At 41.3% G+C, this 20,970-nt stretch overlaps 1 protein-coding gene across 3 annotated transcripts in view; it reads left to right on the top strand.

Annotated features, from left to right (window-relative positions):
- Positions 1 to 20,970, top strand: part of CIRSR (corepressor of RBPJ and splicing regulator) — a 34,857-nt gene that overhangs the window by 3,261 nt on the left and 10,626 nt on the right. Inside the window, exons 3-8 of one of the 3 annotated variants that reach the window (XM_084813381.1) lie at positions 542 to 615; positions 2,550 to 2,560; positions 2,663 to 2,718; positions 4,176 to 4,224; positions 4,397 to 4,514; positions 18,183 to 18,289. In XM_084813381.1, the coding sequence (XP_084669507.1) occupies positions 542 to 615; positions 2,550 to 2,560; positions 2,663 to 2,718; positions 4,176 to 4,224; positions 4,397 to 4,514; positions 18,183 to 18,289 (415 nt within the window). Of the gene's footprint in view, positions 1 to 541; positions 616 to 685; positions 2,561 to 2,662; positions 2,719 to 4,175; positions 4,225 to 4,396; positions 4,515 to 18,182; positions 18,290 to 20,970 lie in introns of those variants that run through there. The other 2 variants (XM_084813377.1, XR_014784765.1) reach the window with 2 other exon arrangements.

Genomic DNA, 20,970 nt, shown 5'->3' with positions numbered 1-20,970 from the left:
ATGTAAATCTTGTAAACAGATAATATTGGTCTCTTCTTGAGAATCTCAAGCTTTCCTTAAAAATATGTATTCTAATCCTGATGAAGCAGGTGAATAGGGCACTACCTACCATAGTGTGTGAAAATAACAGTGGTATAGACAGAGCTTTACGTGATCAGGTCTGCTCGTCTCTTAATAGCTGCTTGCCTCTCTTCCCAGAGTTCTAGCATAAGAGTGCACGTACTGCTCTTAGACTTTGTCAAAACTCTATCAAAACCCAAATAATACAATTGGGATTATGCAGTTAATTTTTTGTGTGAAGAATGTGCTCAGCCTTACTGGTGCAACATAAAATATTGCACCAGTAAGGCTGAGCACATTCTAAAATATTATAATGCAACTGGCAAGTCTTGGGATACTTTCTAAAGCTTATCTTTTAGTATTAAAAATTGAAGTCTTGTTTATTCTTGTCATATTTATGTAAAATTGCCTTTAGTACCAATACATGTTTCTTATATTTCTTGTGATATATCCTCACTGAATTGTTCTATATCCCATATAGATTGCTTATGGGTGATGAACGTGTAAAGAATGGTCTAAATTTTATGTATGAGGCCCCACCCGGAGCAAAGAAAGGTAATTTTTATTCTTTAGTAGCTCATGTGATTTTTATTGACATGCAAGGCCAGCGTCAAAACTAGGTATGGTTGGTCACCTGCCGAAGACCCATATCCCAGCAGGGGCCCACTGCAAGATGACCCTCCTGGACATTTTCCTCTTCTTCACCATTGGACTCTGCCTCTCATTTTGGCCCAGAAAACAGTGGTGGTGAGGAGGAGGAGGAGCAGGAGATACCACTGCCCACTCCCTCACTGGCTCTCTGCCTGGGAAGCAAGCAAATGGTAGCAATGATGAGAAAGAGGATGAGGAACAAGAGCAGCTGGTGACAACAGCAGTGAGAAGGTAGACTTACTGAGGGCCATTGGGAGTGTCTTGCCCATTGGCCCTCCAAGACATGGGGCCAGCACTGTTGACACTTGTGTTGTGACTATGACACTAGTAAAAGTCTCTGGAACCATTTTGTTTTATTTGCAACAAACCTCCGCAACAGGTAAAGATTCCTGTCAGTCCACACACTATTCATACTGAGGTGAGAACGTTGGTCACTATTACCTGTTAAATGCGATCAAAGAATCACAGCTACTTGTAAAATGCCAGAGACTTATAGCTAGGAGAAAGCCCATAGCTCCTACAGTGGTAGACCACATGCTTTGCATGCAGAAGGTCCCAAATTCAATCCTTGGTGTTTCAAGGTAAGGTTAGGAAAGACCCTTGCCTGAAACCCTGTAGAGCCACTGCCAGTCAGTGTAGACAGTACAGAGCTAGATGGACCAGTGGTCTGGCTCAGGGCAGCTTCTTGTGTTTCTTATATAATACGTACCACTAAGGCGGGGATGGAGAATATGTGGCCCTCCGGATGTTGTTGAATGCCAACTTCTGTTAGCCTCAGCCAGCATGGCCAATGGTCAGGGACAAGGGGAGCTGTAGGCTAACCCAGGTTCGTCACCTCTGCACTAAGGGATTCTTGGGTGAGCTGTTATAACTATAGCCTGTTTATAAAAGGAGAGCTTCATGATGCTGCAGCTGCTTTTTGTGGGAGCAGGATCAAATTGCTCTTCATACAAATTGCTGTAAAATAGCCTTGAAGATTTCCTGTAAGGACAGAAAATGTACATACAAGTTTATGACAATGCTGCTGCTGTTCTGTTGACATTCTATTTTATATATTTCTCATAAACTTAACTAAGATGTTATGGACCATACGCTGTTCTAGTCCTTCTAGGATTGAACGCAAACACAATACTTCTAGAAGTCAAAACATAATATTGGGCAGCCTATCCAGTGGATCATACAGCAGGGACTATAAGTGTGGAAAGGCTTTAGCCTCTTACATTAGGACAGGATGCATTTGGGCCACCTTCCACGGGTTCATATATGGTAAAAAGATCCATAGGATGTGGTGCAGGAAGCTGGAGGAAACAGCTGTCCTGCCAGAGCAGCATAATGGCTCTTGCCAAGTACAGCTAGAAGGTACAAGTGTTCAGGGCAGTTCTCAGCATGAAGGCAAAGAAGAGAAATGTCCCTTCCTGATCAAGCTGGGACCTTTACACAGTGGCTCATAGAATTGAGCTACTGAATAATTATTCTTGCTCCTACATTTTATATTCAAAGATCGAATACTATGCAATGATTCTTACAGCACAAGCCTATGCAAGTATACTCGGAAGTAAGTCCTAAGTTCAATGAGACTTGCTCCCAAGTAAATATATGTAGGATTGCTGCATTAGTTTTGAATCTAGAAATCAGACATTAGGTTTTATGTGATTACAAATAATACGTATTTTAAATAAGGAAAAAGCTTACTCAATTTTAGTTAATGAGAGCTCTGTGAAATAAGATTTTTTTTACGGATGTATGGTATATCAAATAATCTGTGTGTTGTATGAAATACTGATATCTATAATGTCTTATCTTTTTCCCCTGCCATTCTATGATGTTAATCGAACAAGAGAACAGAGAGGTAATTCTGAAATTTAATTTCTTATCTTTTACTTATATTTATTAGGCATACATTTCAAACTAGATTTTGTATTTACAGGGTGCTTTTATATTTGTTTTTTAGCAAGAGGGAGAAACTGAGTACAAATTTGAATGGCAGAAAGTAGCTCCACGTGAGAAGTAAGAATTATTCCTTTATTATTTGTATAATGTCATTTACAGAGTTTATGTTCATATACAGATCCTTTAAGCAACAAGATTTTCTTAGTTTCAGGTTTTGTCCTGGTTCACACATAAAGCTAACTCATAGTGTGGGTTGTTGAATTCTGGGTTTTTGTACAAATCTAGCTGTGCTTACGAACCATGGCTTGTTAACCATGGACAGCCCAGAAAGAGAACCCATGGTTTGTTGTTGAGTTGTGAACTCTGGGTTGTTTAAACCATGGGTTGTAGTTACTTGTGAACCCAGAACTGTAGATTGTTCATGGGTTGTTTCACCAGGCTACAGAGATAGCGAGGAACAGTAGCTGAAAAATCCAGGTGCTCTATATGCCAGTACTATAGCAAAGGCATTTGGGATACAGGGAGGGAATGGGCAAGGGGAACAAACAACCCAGGGATCAAGAAAACAAACACTGACTGGGTTCACATGACATGACAACCCATTGTGGGTGACAAGCTACAGTGGGTTGTCTGGTCTTGCGAACCTGGACCGATTCCCACAGGTTGGCTTGTGCGTGGGCAACGAACCACCCTAACAACCCATTGCTTGTTTTAGGGTTGATGTACCCATGAAGGATTGGCGTGTCATCTGAACCCAATACTGCCAGCCCATTCTGGGTTGCCAGTATTGGTGAGCGAGCTGCTCAGCAAGAGCAGCACAAACCCCTGCCTCACTTGCTGTGTGTTCTTGCCCGTGCTGCAGTGACAGCCTGTCCACCAGTGCCCAAGCCACACTTTGGGGAGGGTGTCACTTGTTTAGCAAACTTTTCTTCTTTTTTTTCACCCCGACATTTGCACAAAATGGGGACAAAATTTTATTATATTTTATTGGCCCCAGGAATATGCGCAAATGTCTTTGTAGTTTTTATTCTTGGGATAGGGGGAGGAGGTTAGCAAATGGGAGCTCTGAAAATGGGATGGACTCTAGATCAACTTTGCCAAGGGCCCAGTCTGGTCCCCTTTTCCCCAGAACCTGTCAGCTGTCAAACTAGCATACATGCAGCCCCATCTTGTCAATTACCATGTATGTTTCCTAGTATACTTTGTTCCCTTTGGCAGCTGAAACATACAAGGCAATAGACAAGGCAAGGCTATATATAGTTTGACAACCACAATTGTGCACTTCCCAAATTGCAAAAAACGACCAATTTTTTTTTTTATTACAAAGTCATAAATTATTATTGCATACATTCTGAGGGCCAAAAAAAGAAATACATAAAATTTTTTGGCCCCATTCTGCGCAAATGTCAGGGTGCAAAAAAAAGAAGAAGCTCCAAACGTGACTGAAAGTGCGATCAGACCACAGAGGGGAACTTGGCAGCAGACAAGACAGGTTCTCTCTTTCATTCCTTATTATCAAATACATTGTTATGCAAATATAAATTTAAATCTTCTTGTTTTCTTGCATTTCACAGATATGCTAAAGATGACATGAACATTAGAGATCAGCCATTTGGCATCCAGGCAAGTTTTGTGTATTCTCTCTACCCACCCCACTTCTGTTTTAGGTAAATTTCAAATATTCAGTGATGTACAGAATATTTTACTAGGCTTTTAATATGCAATCATCTCATTGGACAGAAGTGGATAGAAATATATTGAATGTAACATTATGTCAATATTGGTCATTTTTCAGGTGCGGAATGTGAGATGTATTAAATGTCACAAGTGGGGCCATGTAAACACAGACCGAGAATGTCCTCTGTTTGGTCTTTCTGGAATCAATGCAAGCTCAGTTTCCAATGATGGCTCAGGTAGGTACTTAAAATGTATTTTAATTAGATTGTCAAATGATATTTTGAAATCTTTTCTGAAACCTAGGTGGACGATTCATTGTGATAGTTTAGTTCAGGGTGGTCAACCTGTGGCCCTCCAGACGTTTTGGCCCACAAATCTCATGATTCCTCACCATTTGCTATGCTGGCTAGGACTGATAAAAACTGGAGACCACACATCTGGAGGACCCTTTAGTTAGACAACAAAGGTTCTGCATTTCAGTACATTATATTTTGTCACTTTAAGCTTGTGCTTATCAAATCACTTGACAGTGCAGCTTTGGATAAAATGGTGCTTTTGCATGGGGAGTAGTTTTGAATAAGTATTTGGGAGCCTCTTCTCTGAAAGGAATAATGTTTTGTCTGTCGATGGATGTACTGGTGATTCCCAATCTGTGTGCTGGAGCTCTCTAGTTTGTGCAAGAGGGACTGAGGTGTGGCTTGAAAATTAAACCAATATGCTGGATGTATTCATAGCTCTTAAGAGATCCTATGCAGCATTGCCCCTTGCCCCACTTCCACTGCCAATAGATGGGCAGTGACATCATCATGAGGGAGGATGCACTTGAATTTCCTATCGCAACCCAAGCTACAGCTACAAGGTCCAGGGGAATCCCAGACGTACCAAAAAGTATAGTGCCACCCTAAACACTGACTGGGCAAAGGGGAAGACAGGATGCTGGGAACCAGTATTGACTGGACTGTTTTGTGGCTGGAAGGAGAATGCCTGCCCATTGCTGTCAGAGCTAATTAAGAATATACTTTAAAAACAATTAACAGTCCTATATGTGTCTACTCAAAAGTAAGCCCAGGTGAGTTCAGTGAGACTTATTCCCATGTAACTGTGCATAAGACTGCAGCCTAAGAATGAAGTGCATCTCCAGTTTTAATACAGAAAAATATGGAGCCTGAGATCTCAAAGTTAAGGAAATATTGATCTAAATCAAATGAACCATAACTTAAATTGCATTGCAATAGCAATAGGATAAAATGCTGATGAAAAGCTAATTTCTTGGCTCTTTGAAGTATCAGGTCTCTCTAAATGAATTGTATTCATGTTCAACATGTATTGGGATACAGTGCTTCCCATCCAGGTTCCTGACTCTTCCAACTGCTGTCTCCATTCCTTTGGAGGATTAATGACACAGCCATTTTAGAGCTCTGTCTGTGTGAACGTTGTTTATTGGAAGGGTGAATATGTTGTTGTTTGGCTAAATTCAGATACTCACCATGCTTAAGTTCAGTATGCATTACAACTGGAGTATTTTGAACTATTGTATAAATGCTTACTGTTGGTGCTTCTTTAGTATAATGTTGGTGCTTCTTTAGTATTGTCAGTCACCTATTAAATACTAGTGCAGTGTGGATTTCCTGCCTAGATAGGGATGGAAACTTTGTTTCTCCTGGTTTACAGTTTCAAACTTCTTAAATACCTGGTGTTCATGTATTAGAGCCAACAGACACTAACCTGAACTAAACATTTTATAAAATGTTATCAGACTGTGCGTGTGTGTATGGGAAGAATGTCTTTTTACTAGAAACTCTATGGTCCACTGATGTGCTTTTAAATTTACAAACTAGAGTGCAGACTCAGAATTTCTAATAAAGGCCTACCTACTCTGTATAAAATGTTTATTCGTATGAACTCTTGCGTAAAAACAAAAGATGTGCCTTGCTGGATTAGACAAAAGTCCATCTAATCCAGCATTTTTTGCAAGAATCTCAAGATTGCTAGGTAATCCACTAGAAATTGGCCAGTGGGCCATTGCTCTGTCTTCTGCCCATTCTTGATAATTGACAGATTACTTTCATATTATTGACAGTCTCTGGGACCTCCTCCGTTAAAACTCTGGTGTAAATATTGGGGTTTTAGATTTGGGATTTCTAGAGGCCCCTTTTCCTCCACAGGGGTGGACAGAGGGTAGATCTCTAGATGTTTGGGACATCAACTCCCAGAAGCCCCTGCCACTATGGCCAGTGGTCAGGAATGCTAGGAGTTGAAGTCCAAAACATCTGGAGATCTACTTTCTGCCCACCCCTGCCCTAGCACATATGCTACCTTAATAGTTCTCTTCTGTTGGGAAGAACTATTATAATTTATCATTTCTTTACTGGGTTTTAATATGTAATAAAGAAGAGTTAAATCATCTAGGACTCCACTGTGACAGAACCTATACACATACACAGTCTGCCTGCAGAAAGCTCAGCTGGCTTGAAAGTCTGCTCTCAGAGAAGGGTTTTTACTGTTCTATACTTTTGGACAATGCCTTTTTCTGCTTTTGATGGTCATTGTAGAATTAAGCATGGACCTTTCCTGCCAGCTGAGTTGTCCTGAGTACTTTGCAATATATCCAAGCATTATTTCTAGTATGCCTGCACATTCTGTATGCAGATCCAGCAGCTTCTTTCCCCCTGGGCCCTGGCATGTAGACTGCATCAGTAGCTCTCCTCCAGTAGCAGGTGGGCCTTTCATGGTGATGTGTTGGAAGGCCATGCTTTTAAATCCTTTGCATGTAGAGTGTTTTAACAGTACTCCTTAGCACTAATAATATCACCCTGACCCAGAGAACAGAGGGCACAGCAGACAAGTAGTGCCTCATTGGTTGAATGCCTGCTACCAAATGAAGATGCAAGAGCAATGTGTAACTTGGTGCAGAACTTCAGACACAATGTATCTATGCTCATTGACTTCATCAAGATGTATATACTTAACCATTGCAGGATTGCAGCCAAAAGTCTTGTATAGAGGCTTCCAAGTCTCTTCTATGAAGGGAAATGTGCCATGTCTCCAAAGGAGTTACCCAACCATAGTGTATCAGAACATTTCACTGTTCACAGTAGGGGCTCACTCCTTGCATGGAGCTCAATATGCACATTAATGCTGCTGGATCACAGACGACATTTGTATCCCCATTTACAAACCTTCTGTTGATCTCACTGGTGATACTTCAAATGGAATAGTTTCCGGTTGATTGTACTCATATAGATTAAAGCACCTGTCTGTTGCTAATGAGTACCTTATTATTTAAGAATGGTTGTCTTTTTTGTCTTTTTTTTTTTACAATGCAAAATGCACGACTGTACTGTAGCAAAAAGAGGAAAGAACAAATGCTCTGTCTGGGTGGGTTTCATTTTTTCCCTTTGTATACAGACTGCAGTGCTAATCCAGTTGGTGATTCAAACTTTAAAAAATATATAATCTTTCTGCTTTCAAAAGTCTCCTATTGAATAATATATCTCACTGGTGAATGGAGATTATTTTTGCAATAAGGCAATTTCACTGGATGTGGTTATCATGGGATAATCACACCCCTGGGGTACAGCCTTGTCAGTAATCTCCCAGGAGTGTAATTATTTCATGACAACTGCACCCCCCCTGGTGTTGCATTTATTTCCATTATGAAATCTTAGTTTGACATATAAAGTAACTTACTTTGATCAATGGAAGCTACATGGTAGTGTTAGAATGTTCCAGCTGTGAGGTTTACCGAGACCGGCTATAAGCTTTACTACGTTCTTTACAAAGTTAAATTAGGCAATCAAAATGCTTCTTTAGGCTAAGCTGGTTTTAGATTTTTTTTAACTGATCTTAACTTTTCAGGTTCATAATCAAGAGATGATAAAATTTATATGCAAAATTATATCAGTTGAGCTGGATTGGCATTGGTGTTTTACTGAAGTGTAGTCAATTGCATCCAAGAGATTCCTAATTTTAAAACAACCCTTTGCCTTCTAATTAACCATCAGCATCTGGCAATTATTTATAACATTGATGAACTATGACAGAAGTGCTGGAGCGGTAAAATTAGTTTGAATTCTTCTAGAAGCCAAATTGGTCATTGCACAAAACTTGTGGCTATCACCAAAAATGGCTGCCACGCCTCTAGTTCCTCCTTCTCCCTCTGAAACAGTAGAACTTTCCCTGAATTATAACAAAACAGTATCCCACATTGTATACTCCACCACCATTGATTGCTGATGACATGGCACAGGAGCAGGGAAATGCAGAACTTCATGATGTCATGAGACCAGGTTTAGTTTAATTTCTATATCTCAGGTTTTTTGTGCCATCGAAGATAGCTGCTATCTTAGAATTTACTGTAATGTCTAGTTTGGCCCTAGATCAGGACTGTTTCATGACTAAACTTCAGTCTTAAATATCCTGTCTTGCTTTCAGATGTAAATCCCTTTAATTTCAGTGCAGCTTGCTTCCAAGGAAATATGTTTAGGAGTGCAACCAGGAACAACTTCAAAATACAATTAGGGCAATAAAATTAGGGCAGGTTTTTTCACTTAATCCATGGGTGTGCATCCTTGTGCTGTTTATAGTGGACACAAAACACATGATTGACCCCAAAATGCTGTGCCTCATGCATGAACTGGATTTAGTTTGGTACATGTTGGATACTTTGATATGTACTAATGTGTAATTAAATCTTGTGAAGTGGCACTAAGAAATACTGACGAGTGAACTTCTATTCATCGTGTTTGTAATCCTAACATCATTTGCAATGTAACATAATTTGATATTAATAGTATAAATACACTCTCTAGTTTCTGCATGAGCAAAACATCAGATATATAAAAGAAATGATCATAAAAATGGCAAGTCCCTATCTTAGCAATTTTTTTCCAAGTGTATCCATTTCCCCCAGTGGTGTTTTTACTCCTTATGTCTTGCTTAGAATATATAGATTTGAGGGAGAGCAAATGTTAGTTTCAGACTTTCTTTCTGTACAATATCATTAATTGTGGGAATGGCTAAAGCAATCTTAATTGCTGGGGAATATGTGGTAGGAAGTAGTCCTGGTAGTAGTGACCCACTACTTATTTATTAGGAAAATAATCTACCAAAGGGTTTAACTGTGCTGGCACAAGCTCCTCTTCCCTCCTGTGGACCAGAGCAGGTAAATCCTGGCATAAATGGGGTTAGGAGACAACATGGGTCAGGTGCCCTGTAGCAGACCCACTAGCCTTGTTGCTTGTGGTTGGAGAAGTTGTAACACCTCCCAGCTAGGGTGGGCAACTTGTGGCCCTCAAGATGTTTAGCCTACAGCCCCCATCAGCCCTAACCAGCATAGCTAATGTTGAGGGATCATGGTCAACAACATCTGGAGGACCACAAATTGCCCTGCCCTAGGTCTATGGCTCCTTGCTGGATGTGGCTGTAGTTGCTGTCACCAGTTACCATGGTCTTGCCAGTTGTTGCAACTTGCAGCTTGACCATGCACACTGTTTCCCAACTCAGAACCTCTCTCTCTCTCTTTTTTTTTTTTTACATGTATTCCTTTCATATAGATTTAAACACATGCGTGCAGCCACTATCTTAGCAATTAGTTATTTGCTGGCATCAACTGTAAGCTGAGGGAAATATAAAGTTTTGCACACACTTGCTTGAAGGGTAGTCTATTAATAAAGGTCCGATACCTGCGTTTTCCACAATGGGTAATGGTCCCTACAAGCACATATTTTTATCAGTGTTTATCACAGCAGAAGTCAGGTTCACTATCATGTATTTTTAATCCCTTTTTTGAATGTCCTAAATTAGGCTGAATTTGTGGCATAACATACCAAAAACCAATTTCAGTTGTTACTTGATGCATTTTAAAATACCATGACAAATGTTCCTGTCCCTGAAAAAAATAAAAAGTAATTGTTTACAGTATTGCACTCACGTTGCTGCACAAACTGACTGTGGAAGCATGGGGCCTGATCCAGAACTCTGCTGTGAAAGGCTAGGAGACAACGTTGCACTGTTACCCTCACAGTCCAGACTACAGGCCGAAATGTTTCACATCTTTGGTTCACCTCTTCTCTACCTTGGCTGTAAGATTTTTTTTTTACTCCCCATGACCTCATACTCTCCAAGTCTGACTCTATAAAGATCCATTGAATCAACCCATGAAGAGGACTCCTAAAACATATGCAGACTGAAGTTTTATATTGCTATTTGTGTTGCAAGAGCAGCCATGGACAGCGATGTCTTGTTCAGGAAAATGTGACAGGTAGTATCTGTAACTTTAGTGAGAAAATTGTAGCTGTCATCTCAAGGAGATGTGGGCTTAGAATATATTGACAGAGTTTTCAAGGAAGGTTTGAGAGGGTGTTTTGGAACTGCATTCTATTAATCTTTTTGCTAATAAAATCCATATTACATCAGTAAGGAATAGTGCTGACCTATTTTTTGCATAATGCAGAAAATACCAAAAACCTTGGACAATTGCTACATTCACAGTAGACAATACTGGGCTAGATGGACAAATAGTCTGACTGTGTAAGGCGGCTTTCTGTTAACTTATTATTTCCTTCTGGTGGTTCCTTAGATATGCTTTTTCTCATAGTAACTACCGTACTTTGGGATGTCTTGTCCATTGGACTTGGAGGTATTAAGGTCGATAAAATGCCTCTTAATCCCTGGGTAATTAAGGACTGGCCTTAGACATGGATTCCTTGGCAAAACATCACAATGTCATTTCCTCATATCCCTCTGCACCAGCCGTGACAGCTTCTTGGGCACTCCTTGTGCACTTGCTTTTACTGCTACAACATCTTCCCTCCAGTTCCCAGGGAGTTCTAGGCCATGACTGGGTTCGGATGAGCTGCAGCACCCATAGGTGCCAAGTTGCATATCCAACCGCCATTCGGGGGTTGTTGTGTCATACAAACCTGGCAGACGTTACATCACCCTAAAACAGACTATGGGCTAGGTGAAGATTGTTTAAGCCTCACATAACCCATGCTTGCTGCGTTCACACAACACAACTACCCCCAAGCAGGAGTTGCATATTCAAAATGGTGGCCACATGCACCCTCTATGTGCCACAGCCTCAATATGAGTTAAATAAATGTCATGTCATGCAAATGTCATGTTTCCCCTTGGAAATTGCTGTGCTGTGTAACCACCAAGGTTTATGCTGTAGTAAGGCCTTGGGTTAGACTTCAGGAGTCACTTTCTTAAAACTAGAGTTTGGCCTATGCTGCAATACCATAGAGGTGCAGAAAAAAGTCAGAATGTTGTATTTGGCATAGAATTCAGCTTCCCAAAATATCTCAGCTTTCTCTTTCGCTTCATGAAAGCGAGTATCTAGGCTGAGAAGATGATGCTTGAAAGTGTGTGAGCAGTGCCTCCTAAAATGTCCGAAGCCAGAGAAGTGGTGGAATGAAGATTTATAATGAGTGGAGTTGAGGCCTTGGTGTCCTTGCCCCTCCCATGACTGGTGGAATAAATTATGTAAAATGAGAGAAATGATGTGAAATTGTTCAACATGCCAGCTTCATACTTGCCACAAAATTCAGGTTTTTGAATGTGTATAATGGGTGCTGAACTTTTATTTTTAACATGGGGAAAAACCTCTGTATACAGCCCTACTTAAAAATACCACCAGTATTGAGGTAGTTGGCTCCTTCCCTTCAGCCAAAGGATCCTGGTTGGTCAGTTTGTACTCACTGTAATTATTATTTATTTTTTTCCATACCGCCCAATAGCCAAAGCTCTCTGGATGCCTCACAACAATTACAAAACATAATATAAAACCTTCAACAGATGAATTTCAAAACAATTTAAACAGCTAAAAACAGTAACAATGAGATACCAGGACCTGATCAAACAACTGACATTAAAATCCCAACATATGCTGTCAAATGCCCGGACAGTCTTAACCTGGCACCAAAAAGATGCCAGTGTTGGTGCCAGGTGGACCTCAGTGGGGAGATCATTCCACAGTTGTGGGGGCTGCCAGCAAGAAGACCGTCTCCCTTTTTGCCATCCTCTGAGAGAAGAGCCTGAGGAGGAGGAGGGCCTGATATGTTGACCACAGTGTACAGGTAGGTTCGTAATGTCATCGCTGCTCCCTATTTTTTAAAGCTGTAGAACCATAGAGTTGGAGGGACCCTTGTAGGCTATCGAGTCTAACCCCTGCTTGATGCAGGAAATCCAGAACTAGAGAATCCTGAGCAGATAGCTGTCTAGAACTCACACACCTTGTCTCTGCTGGAATTATGGCTGCTATTATTAGGCCCTTGGGACTGAGCAGACAAAAATGTCAAATAACCATAGCAAGCACCAACTTCTCACTTTTCGAATTTTTTAAAACTATAACTGTGAGCCCAGTTGCTTCAATGCAGATACAACTGATCTGGATAACTATTAAGCACATATATCTGCAAAATCTGAACCAGAGGAAAGCCTCTTTAGCTTCAAAAGCAAAGGATGTTGTTGTTTTAAATAGAAGTATCTGATTGATGTTTACTAGAGCCAGCCTGTAGAGGACAGCATACTCACTTTTCATCCCTGAGAACATCCATGCAATTTCCTAATACCAATTGAGTCTTGCGCAAAAATTGCCTCCTTCCAAAGCTTGGCATTAACGCTAGCAGCTATGCTTTCAATACATACAGCAGTCCTCAAATACTTTTTTCATCATGTTGTGAACCACCCAGAGAGCTTTATATATTGGGCAGTATAGGAATGTAATAAATGAAATTTTAAAAGACAGCACTCTACATGCAGGATTCCATAAACCTGCAAATCTGTGTCTCTTTATTTCTGCTCTTCTCCCTCTAAAACCTTTTCCTCACTCAATAAATCATCATTTGTTGTCCACACTGAAACTATTCTAATTACGATTTGGTCTGTAATCCTGGTCAGTGCTGCTTTTTGACAAAGGAGAACTAGCTGCGGGCCTAGAGAACCTTCATCACATGACATGACTTACCCCCTACAGTGATGGCAGAAGCCTGAATTAGAGCTTTCATTATTCCATTATTTACCCTGTATGACAACTGCCACTGGTGCTGGGCAAACAAGGGACAAATCTGGAGAACTAGGCCTGCCCTCACCCCTCTGGCCTCACTTTGTCCTGTCTCTTGGTCATGCTCAAATACTGTCCCTATATTCTACTTGTCAAAGTCCAAATCTAAAGTTGAGGAGTTCAGAAACAAAGATATCCCCTTAGAATGTCCATCAGCATACCCTCTCTGATTTGCTTAGGCCTACATATTCTAGAATTGGCTCTATACTGCTGTTCTGTTCAGATTTCGATAAAGATGGCAAAAAGACTTCACAGCAAGGTTCAAAGGCCTGCCCTCTTTGCTGTAAGATTTAAAGTTGCATCCCATTTAATGCTAGAGCACAGTGCACATTTAATGCACTGTGCCCTAGCACAGTGATGGGCAACTTGTGGCCCTCTAGATGTTTTGGTAGGGATGGCGGAGAATTCTGCCACGGATCTCAGTGAGGTCGAATGCACTGGAATTCGGTCCCCCGAAATCCGTGGCGGAAGGGCCTGCCACCCCCCCCGCCCCCCTGTGGATCCCCCCCAGAACGAGACTTACCTGGGGCGGATGTTCTGGGCGGCGGCGGCTTCGGCAGCAGCTGGTCTTCCGACCGGCTGCCGCCACCACCATTTGCAGTCTGGTCTTTTATTTTTGTTTTGTTTTTTACATAGAGGTGATAGGCTACGTAAAGACTTACGTAGCCTATCACGTCTGGGTTAAAAAAAAAAATGCGTACGCAAATGGTGGCGGCTACGGCGGCCGCCATTTGTGTTCCTTATTTTTCGCCGTCTTAGTCTACGTAAATATTTACATAGACTATTACGGCGAAAATAAAGGGGAACACAAATAGCGTAGTGGGCGCTATTTGCATTCCTTTTTGATTTGCTGTTTTAGCCTACGTTAAATATTTACGTAGACTAAGATGGCGAATCAAAAAGGAACGCAAATAGCGCCCACTACTCTGTTTGCGTTCCCCTTTATTTTCAACGTAATAGTCTACGTAAATATTTACGTAGACTAAGACAGCGGAAAATAAGGAATGCAAATGGTGGCCGCTGTAGCCACCACCATTTGCGTACGCATTTTTTGGTTTTTTTTTAACCCAGACGTGATAGGCTACGTAAATATTTACGTAGCCTATCACGGTTGAATACAGGGACGCAAACGGTGGCGGCTACGGCAGCCACCATTTGTGTCCCTGCTACCCAGTGGCCGGATGCCCGGCTGCTGGCAGAGCCGGCCGGCGGCTCTGTGAAATCCCCGCGGAGCGGAGCCGGCCAGGCAGGACTCCAGGGGGAGGGACGGAGCGCCTCCCCCCCCCGTTGAGGATTTCGGTGGGAGGGACGGAGCGCCTCCCCCCACACCGCGAAGCAGATCTGCGAAACAGTAAGTAACTTTCGTACATCCCTATGTTTTGGCCTAAAAATCCCACCTGCTCTAGACAGCATAGCTAATGGTGAGGTATGATGGAATTATAGACAGAGGGAGCAATCCTATGGCAGCTGGACAGTAGCTAGATGGCCATAAGATATGCTGTTTTCCGGAAACCGACCTCCCCGCACTTCCGTGCTGCCTTTGAGGCAGCACAAAACAGCCCCATCCTCTGCGCTCGCAAGAGGAGTGTGGAAGGGCCAGAAAGGGGCATGGCTGGGGGAGTTCCGGGGCGGGGAGATCGTAGCTGCCTGTACAACACAACCAATGTGTCGTACAGCAGCCTCTTTCCCCGTTCCATGCTCCTGCAGCTAGACAGTTGCAAACGGCTGTCTGGCAGAAAAAGCAGGGCAGGAGAAGCGTGGAGGGAACAATGCCCTTGGCTCTTGCCCTGCTTTGGATAGGTGGTTGCTTCCGACATCGGAGGCAGCTGCCTATCTAGATAGGATTGCGCCCTAAAACTTCTGGAGGACCATACGTTGCCCACCCCTGCACTAGCAGTTGCACAAACCACACAAGCACTAGCGGAACAACTAGTGGAAGCAGCACAAGCGACATCTAGAGTAATTAAGTTGTAATGAGTTGTGAAACGGCTTGTGCAATGGCTCACACAATAGATTACACAAACAGAATCAAAGGATTAGACCTGATACTTGTGCAGGATAAAAATGGGATTTCTGCAGGCAGTAGAAGCTTGGTGCTAGTGGAATAACAAAATTAGTTACAACCCTTAATTTTTGAAATAAGTAGTGTATCTAGGATTATTTGATATGGTTACTTCTACACCACCTTTCCAGAGACAGACAGAGACAGAGAAGTACTTTTCAGGAATAGTCACATGTGGTCTGAAACGCAAATGGAGGAAGTGACTGCCCACTTCTGCACTTCCTAAATAATGTCCTGCATTTGTTTCTCCCACCAATCTCTTGCAATGTAACCCTACGTGTAACCTTTACTCAGAAGTCCCATTGACTTCAGTGACACTTACTCCCAGATAAGCGTGTATAGGATTGCAGTCTAAATATATAACTTTGGTCAGAAGTTACATATAGTAACTAACATCTTGAATATCACCTCTCTTTATTTCCATCAAAAGATCACACTTTACAGCTGTACTGAAGCTTCATTTTGCTCTCGTTTGCAAACTACTGCTTGTGATCAACTGTTTGGAATCAAACCACTGTTTGTTTGGAATCATTTAAAATACATTTGAATAGTATTAATTGAGGGTTTAGGGCATGCTAAAACTCTACATATGTTCAACAACTTCTTAAAAGGCTTTAATATTGACAGGAGGAGGCACTGATCATTCATAAGCATCAGTCTTGCCCAGCATGATGTACTCCAGATGTTTTAGACTACAACTCCCATTATCTCTGACCATTGGCCATTCTGGCAGCTCCTGATGGGAGTTGTAGGCCAAAACATTTGGAAGACACTAGGCTGGGGAAGATTGATATGCATCTTTGGCCTCATAATTAGACCATGTATTAGTACAAAATCAGTGTTTGTTTTAAAAGGTGTACTTTACAAATACTTGGATTCTCAGACATCATGCAGTTTGTCTGTAAACAAAAAAAGAAAAAAATGTAAGGCTAGATTACAGGGCCCAGCTTTGCTGAGCAGTTAGGAGGGTGTTTAGTGTGCTGAATTAGAAACTGAAACCACTTCAGCCCTAAACCCATCCCACTGAGGAAATCATAGGAAATCACAACAGCAACTTCTGAAGAGAGGGCCTGTGGTGGTAAATCAATAACCTGAAGTAAAGTGACACAAAATGTTAAAAATTCTAAGTTCACTTTCTTTGTTTCTTACTTGTGGACAACTTTTGTCCTAATATGATCCTACACACACACACACACACACACACACGACATCTAAATCTGATCTGTGCACACGTATTTGGACATAGCTTCACCTGAAATTAGTAGGAGATGCTCCTAACATTATAAGAGCACTTTATAATGTTAAGTCTTAGAAGTGGCATGGTTCTCTGAATGTAACTCCTAAATTTGACTTATATATTTTACCCCTACAATTTCCAGCACCATTCTTCATTGAGGAGTACCTGTGCAAAAGCCAAACACGTACCTGGGCATACCGTGTGTGGGCATGCAGAAGTACTGTGCTGTGAACAGCAGTTTTTGGATACATGCACATAGTTTCTGAGAATTTTTTTTTTAAACATCATGTTTGGTTAATAAATGAGTTATAGCAGATAGGACGAGTAAATGGTGAGGATCAAGCAGGCAGCTCTTTGTAAGTTGATGTTATTGAACAATGGCCTTATTAGTGAATAAGTAGTAATTGCTTAATTAGTTGTAAGAAGAGCCCAGGTAGGCTTCCCCCAAAGCAAACCATCATGAATGTGTGGTCAGAGTGATAATATGGTTTGAAAGCCTAAACTTAAAATACTTGTGGATAATGTGATGCTGTAGTAATGCTTTGCCAGGTTGAACAACAACAACAGAATCAGAATAGTTTAAATGTACACCTGCACCCTGAAAATAAACAGGTAATTGACAGTGCAATCCTATACATGTCTACTCAGAACCAAACTGGACTTAGTCATTGGGACTTTCAGCCTCAAAAGGGAATTGGTGGACAAGGAGTTTCCATCATTGTTTGTTTATCTTTAAAAAAACAAAAACAAAAAAACCTTCCATCCTTTAACCTAAAGACAGAAGGATAGATTGAATGGTCTTCAGGAGCCAGTGTAGGCATGACCTTTTTCTACTCTTGGTTTCAAAATCTAGGTTAGTGTTAGTGCAGGATGATGGTGGTGGTGATAATGGAAGCTGGGCTGGGTGAATTCATGAGAGAGTGGGGAGAGGGCATTCCAGCCCACAGCCCATTCCAGATCCATTAATCATAATAAAGAGAGGGAAAGCATTACTTCTGGATCCAACCAAAGAGTATTTTTGACTTCTAGCCATGAGCCATATACCTAAGATCCAAACATTAAATAAATATTGACATTTGAAAATTATATTGGAACAAATGTTTAACAATTAATTTTTAAAAATATTTTTAAAACATCTTTTAAACATCCGTATTTAAAGTGTGTGTTCATATTTATCCTTGGTATCAAAAGGTGTTTAGGTCTTAAAGTTAGAATGGCTTTCTAAGCTTACTTTCTTTTTTGTACTTTTATCAAAAGCTTACATCCGGACAATACCTAAAATACATTGTTTTCAACCTGACAAAGTTACATAAGAAGAGAATCCCCTTGCACTTAAAGAAAAATGCAATTATTTTCTATTCTGAATCTCCAGACTGCTGTTTTAGAAAATCATATCTGATTATTTGCTCAGCAGAAGATTATTGAGTTGATTTAGCTGTGATTTTACTTAACAAAGCTTCAACTGAATTCCCACTGTGGAGTCCAAAAAAGGTAGAGAGATATAAATGATACATTCAAACTGTGATTTTGGTGAACAGGGCCATCAATGCACCCCTCGGAGCTAATAGCGGAGATGAGAAACAGTGGGTTTGCACTGAAACAAAATGTACTGGGGAGAAACTTGACCGCAAATGATCCATCACAGGTAATGATCTTTTTATCAGTAAGCTGAAAATGTCTGTAAATCTAAATGTGATTGCTTGTGAATTGTTACTTAATGTTTTTATAATATGCATATCCATAGGAAAGCAAAATAGATAGAGCAAGGGATGTGCGTCCTGAAACTTACTCTGTTTTCCACTTCCTTTTTGTTAGCCAGAGAGACAGATCTAAAATAATTTTTCCAACCCATCGTTTAATAAATGAAATGCCTCCTGCAGGTTAGCAGGGATTTAATATCTGCCAGCAGAAATGGTTTCAGCTTCTACTAGCTTGCTTATGATAAGATATCGACTGTCTTATCCAGAGTCACCCTGGTGAAGCCCAGGGGGAAAATAATGAAAATGTCATTCCGGGAGTGCCAGATTTGGCAAGTGCACTCCAGAACACTGCCCTCTGTGTTTCAGGAGGGGGTGCAGCCTGCTCCACATGCCTCTGGGAAGCCACACTTGGAAAACACAGGCTAAGCCAAGGCATACAGGTGCCACAGATGTGCTGTTTCCACTGATACTCCCCTGTTTCTTGGTGGGGGTTTGCATTGGGTCAGAGACCAGTCACCACAACCTCCAGGGTGAGAATAGTGCAGTACAGCTTCTGTTTCCTGGCCGGAGAGCTTTTGAAACTGCTGCTTCATCACTGGAAGGAGCACAGCAGCCAAGGGTATGAGGTTTCTGGGCTCAGGGAGTGTGAATGTAGTTTCATCTGTGCTCCACAGTGCAACATAGTTGTAAATTGGGCCATTAAATTGTATCACTTCATGTGTAACAAACTCTGGGACAAATTAGACATGATGGTTGCATGTCGGTATTTTTAAACACTGAACTGCCCCCATCATGGGGAGAAAGTCAGTCTTGGTTTTAAAAGTAAAGGGGCCACATGGGTGAGGGGAGCTGACCCCCTTGGGCAAGCCACAGGAGTGGGGGGAGTTGATTGACCTTCTGTGGGTTACTTCCCTGCAGCCCCTCTCCAAGGTCTTCCCCCCCAACCAAGGCTGCAGTACCACAAGTGTCCTTGGGGAAAGGAGCTGCATGGTGGTGTGAGGATTGGGTTCCATTTACTTACTCAGTCACTCTCACACCACTTTTGCTTTTAAAATTGGACAGCACCATCCCCTCCTTTTACATAAATGTGGCAGTCCTGCATTTAAAGTAGGGACGGGCGAGAAATTCGCTCCATCGAGGTCTTTTTATGGATTTCCCCAATTCACACCTTCCGAAAATGTCAGTGAGCCAAGACAGAGTGACATTCCAAAGTCCACATTTTTGTGAGCTTTCCAATGCAGCTTGTCTCAGGAAGTGTGTGCATATTAAGGAAAAGTGCACATAAAATGCATACATTTGAGAAAACTGTGCAAAAAATAGCATTTCAGCAAAGTCAAATAATTGGGAGGGGGGGGAACATATACTTAAAAATGCGCATATTGAGGTGGACAAAATGTGAACTCCAAAAAAGTGTGAATTTCAGTTTGTTTTTTTAAGTGAAGACTTGTGCAGAAAAGGGACGGAACCGGCTCAACCTAAAAAACCCCACAACAATCTCAGTGAGACCAAGATTGACAGATCTGCCCATCCCTGATTTAAACGCACGGAACAACATGCATTGCATCTAGGTTGGCCCCCCATGGGGCTTCTTTCTGAGTCAACATTGCCATAGGACCTCACAAGCCTCAGTTCAGAGACTTACAGTGCAAACCTATAGACACTTAGCAGGGAATAAGTCCCACTAACCTTAGCGGGGCTTACTTCTGAGTAGGCATGCATAGGATTGCATTGTCACAGTTCTATCCATAACACTCTCACATCTTTGGGCCTGTTCAGATGTTACTTACAGGGGATGGGGTGAGGAATCTCAATCTGGTAGCAGTCTCAAGTACATCTGTTGTACACCTCCCTAGCCCTCATAGTACAGAGAGAAAGTAACAACTGGTTCATCATGCATACTGTATTTCTTTAAATGTGGTGCCCTCCTTCATGTTCCTCAAATACCCCATTTTCTCTGGATCAGGAGATTAGGCAAATATATATCAATTCAAATCAATGCAGTACAGCCTGGATCAGATGTTACTTTCTTCCCACTATGAAGTGGGAGGGACACAAAAGATCCCGAACTCTTAGTCAGGTTGAGATTTCTCCCCAGCAAGCAATGACTGAACAGGAGTTGTGTTCGTTTTTATTTATGTATGTATATCACTTTCAAGTCATGTTTCCATCATCATGCTGAAACTAATCATGCTCAAACTAATGCACAAGAAGCATGGGAAAATCCTAAATGCTAAAATGTAAATATTTGAAACTTGAAAACTGAAAAACTAAATCAATAAGTAAACTGTCTTCAACCATTAATTGCTTCCACAGAGAATGCAGTCTTGAGCTCAGTCTGATTGGCTTTTGTGGAACTAGAATTATTGGGGTTTCCTGTGTATTTATGCCTACACTGTTTCCTTTATAGTATGACTTTTACAGAGCTACTTTGATAAATATATTTCAAGCACCACTTTCCAAATTCAGCACAAAATCCTTTGTTGCAACACTGTAGCTCATTTACGTCTCAGCCGAATCCCTATATGTACTCAAATACATATATTATTTACATATATTATTAAGCACACATATTATTCATATTATCACCCTAATGTTATTGCTGCCTTTTCCATTCATAGCCCAAAGC

This window comes from Heloderma suspectum, chromosome 1 (genome assembly GCF_057233095.1).
Source record: "Heloderma suspectum isolate Gila_16-S chromosome 1, 16-S_ref, whole genome shotgun sequence".
NCBI classification, from domain to species: Eukaryota; Metazoa; Chordata; class Lepidosauria; order Squamata; family Helodermatidae; genus Heloderma; species Heloderma suspectum.
This window is presented reverse-complemented; position numbering and strand designations above follow the sequence as displayed.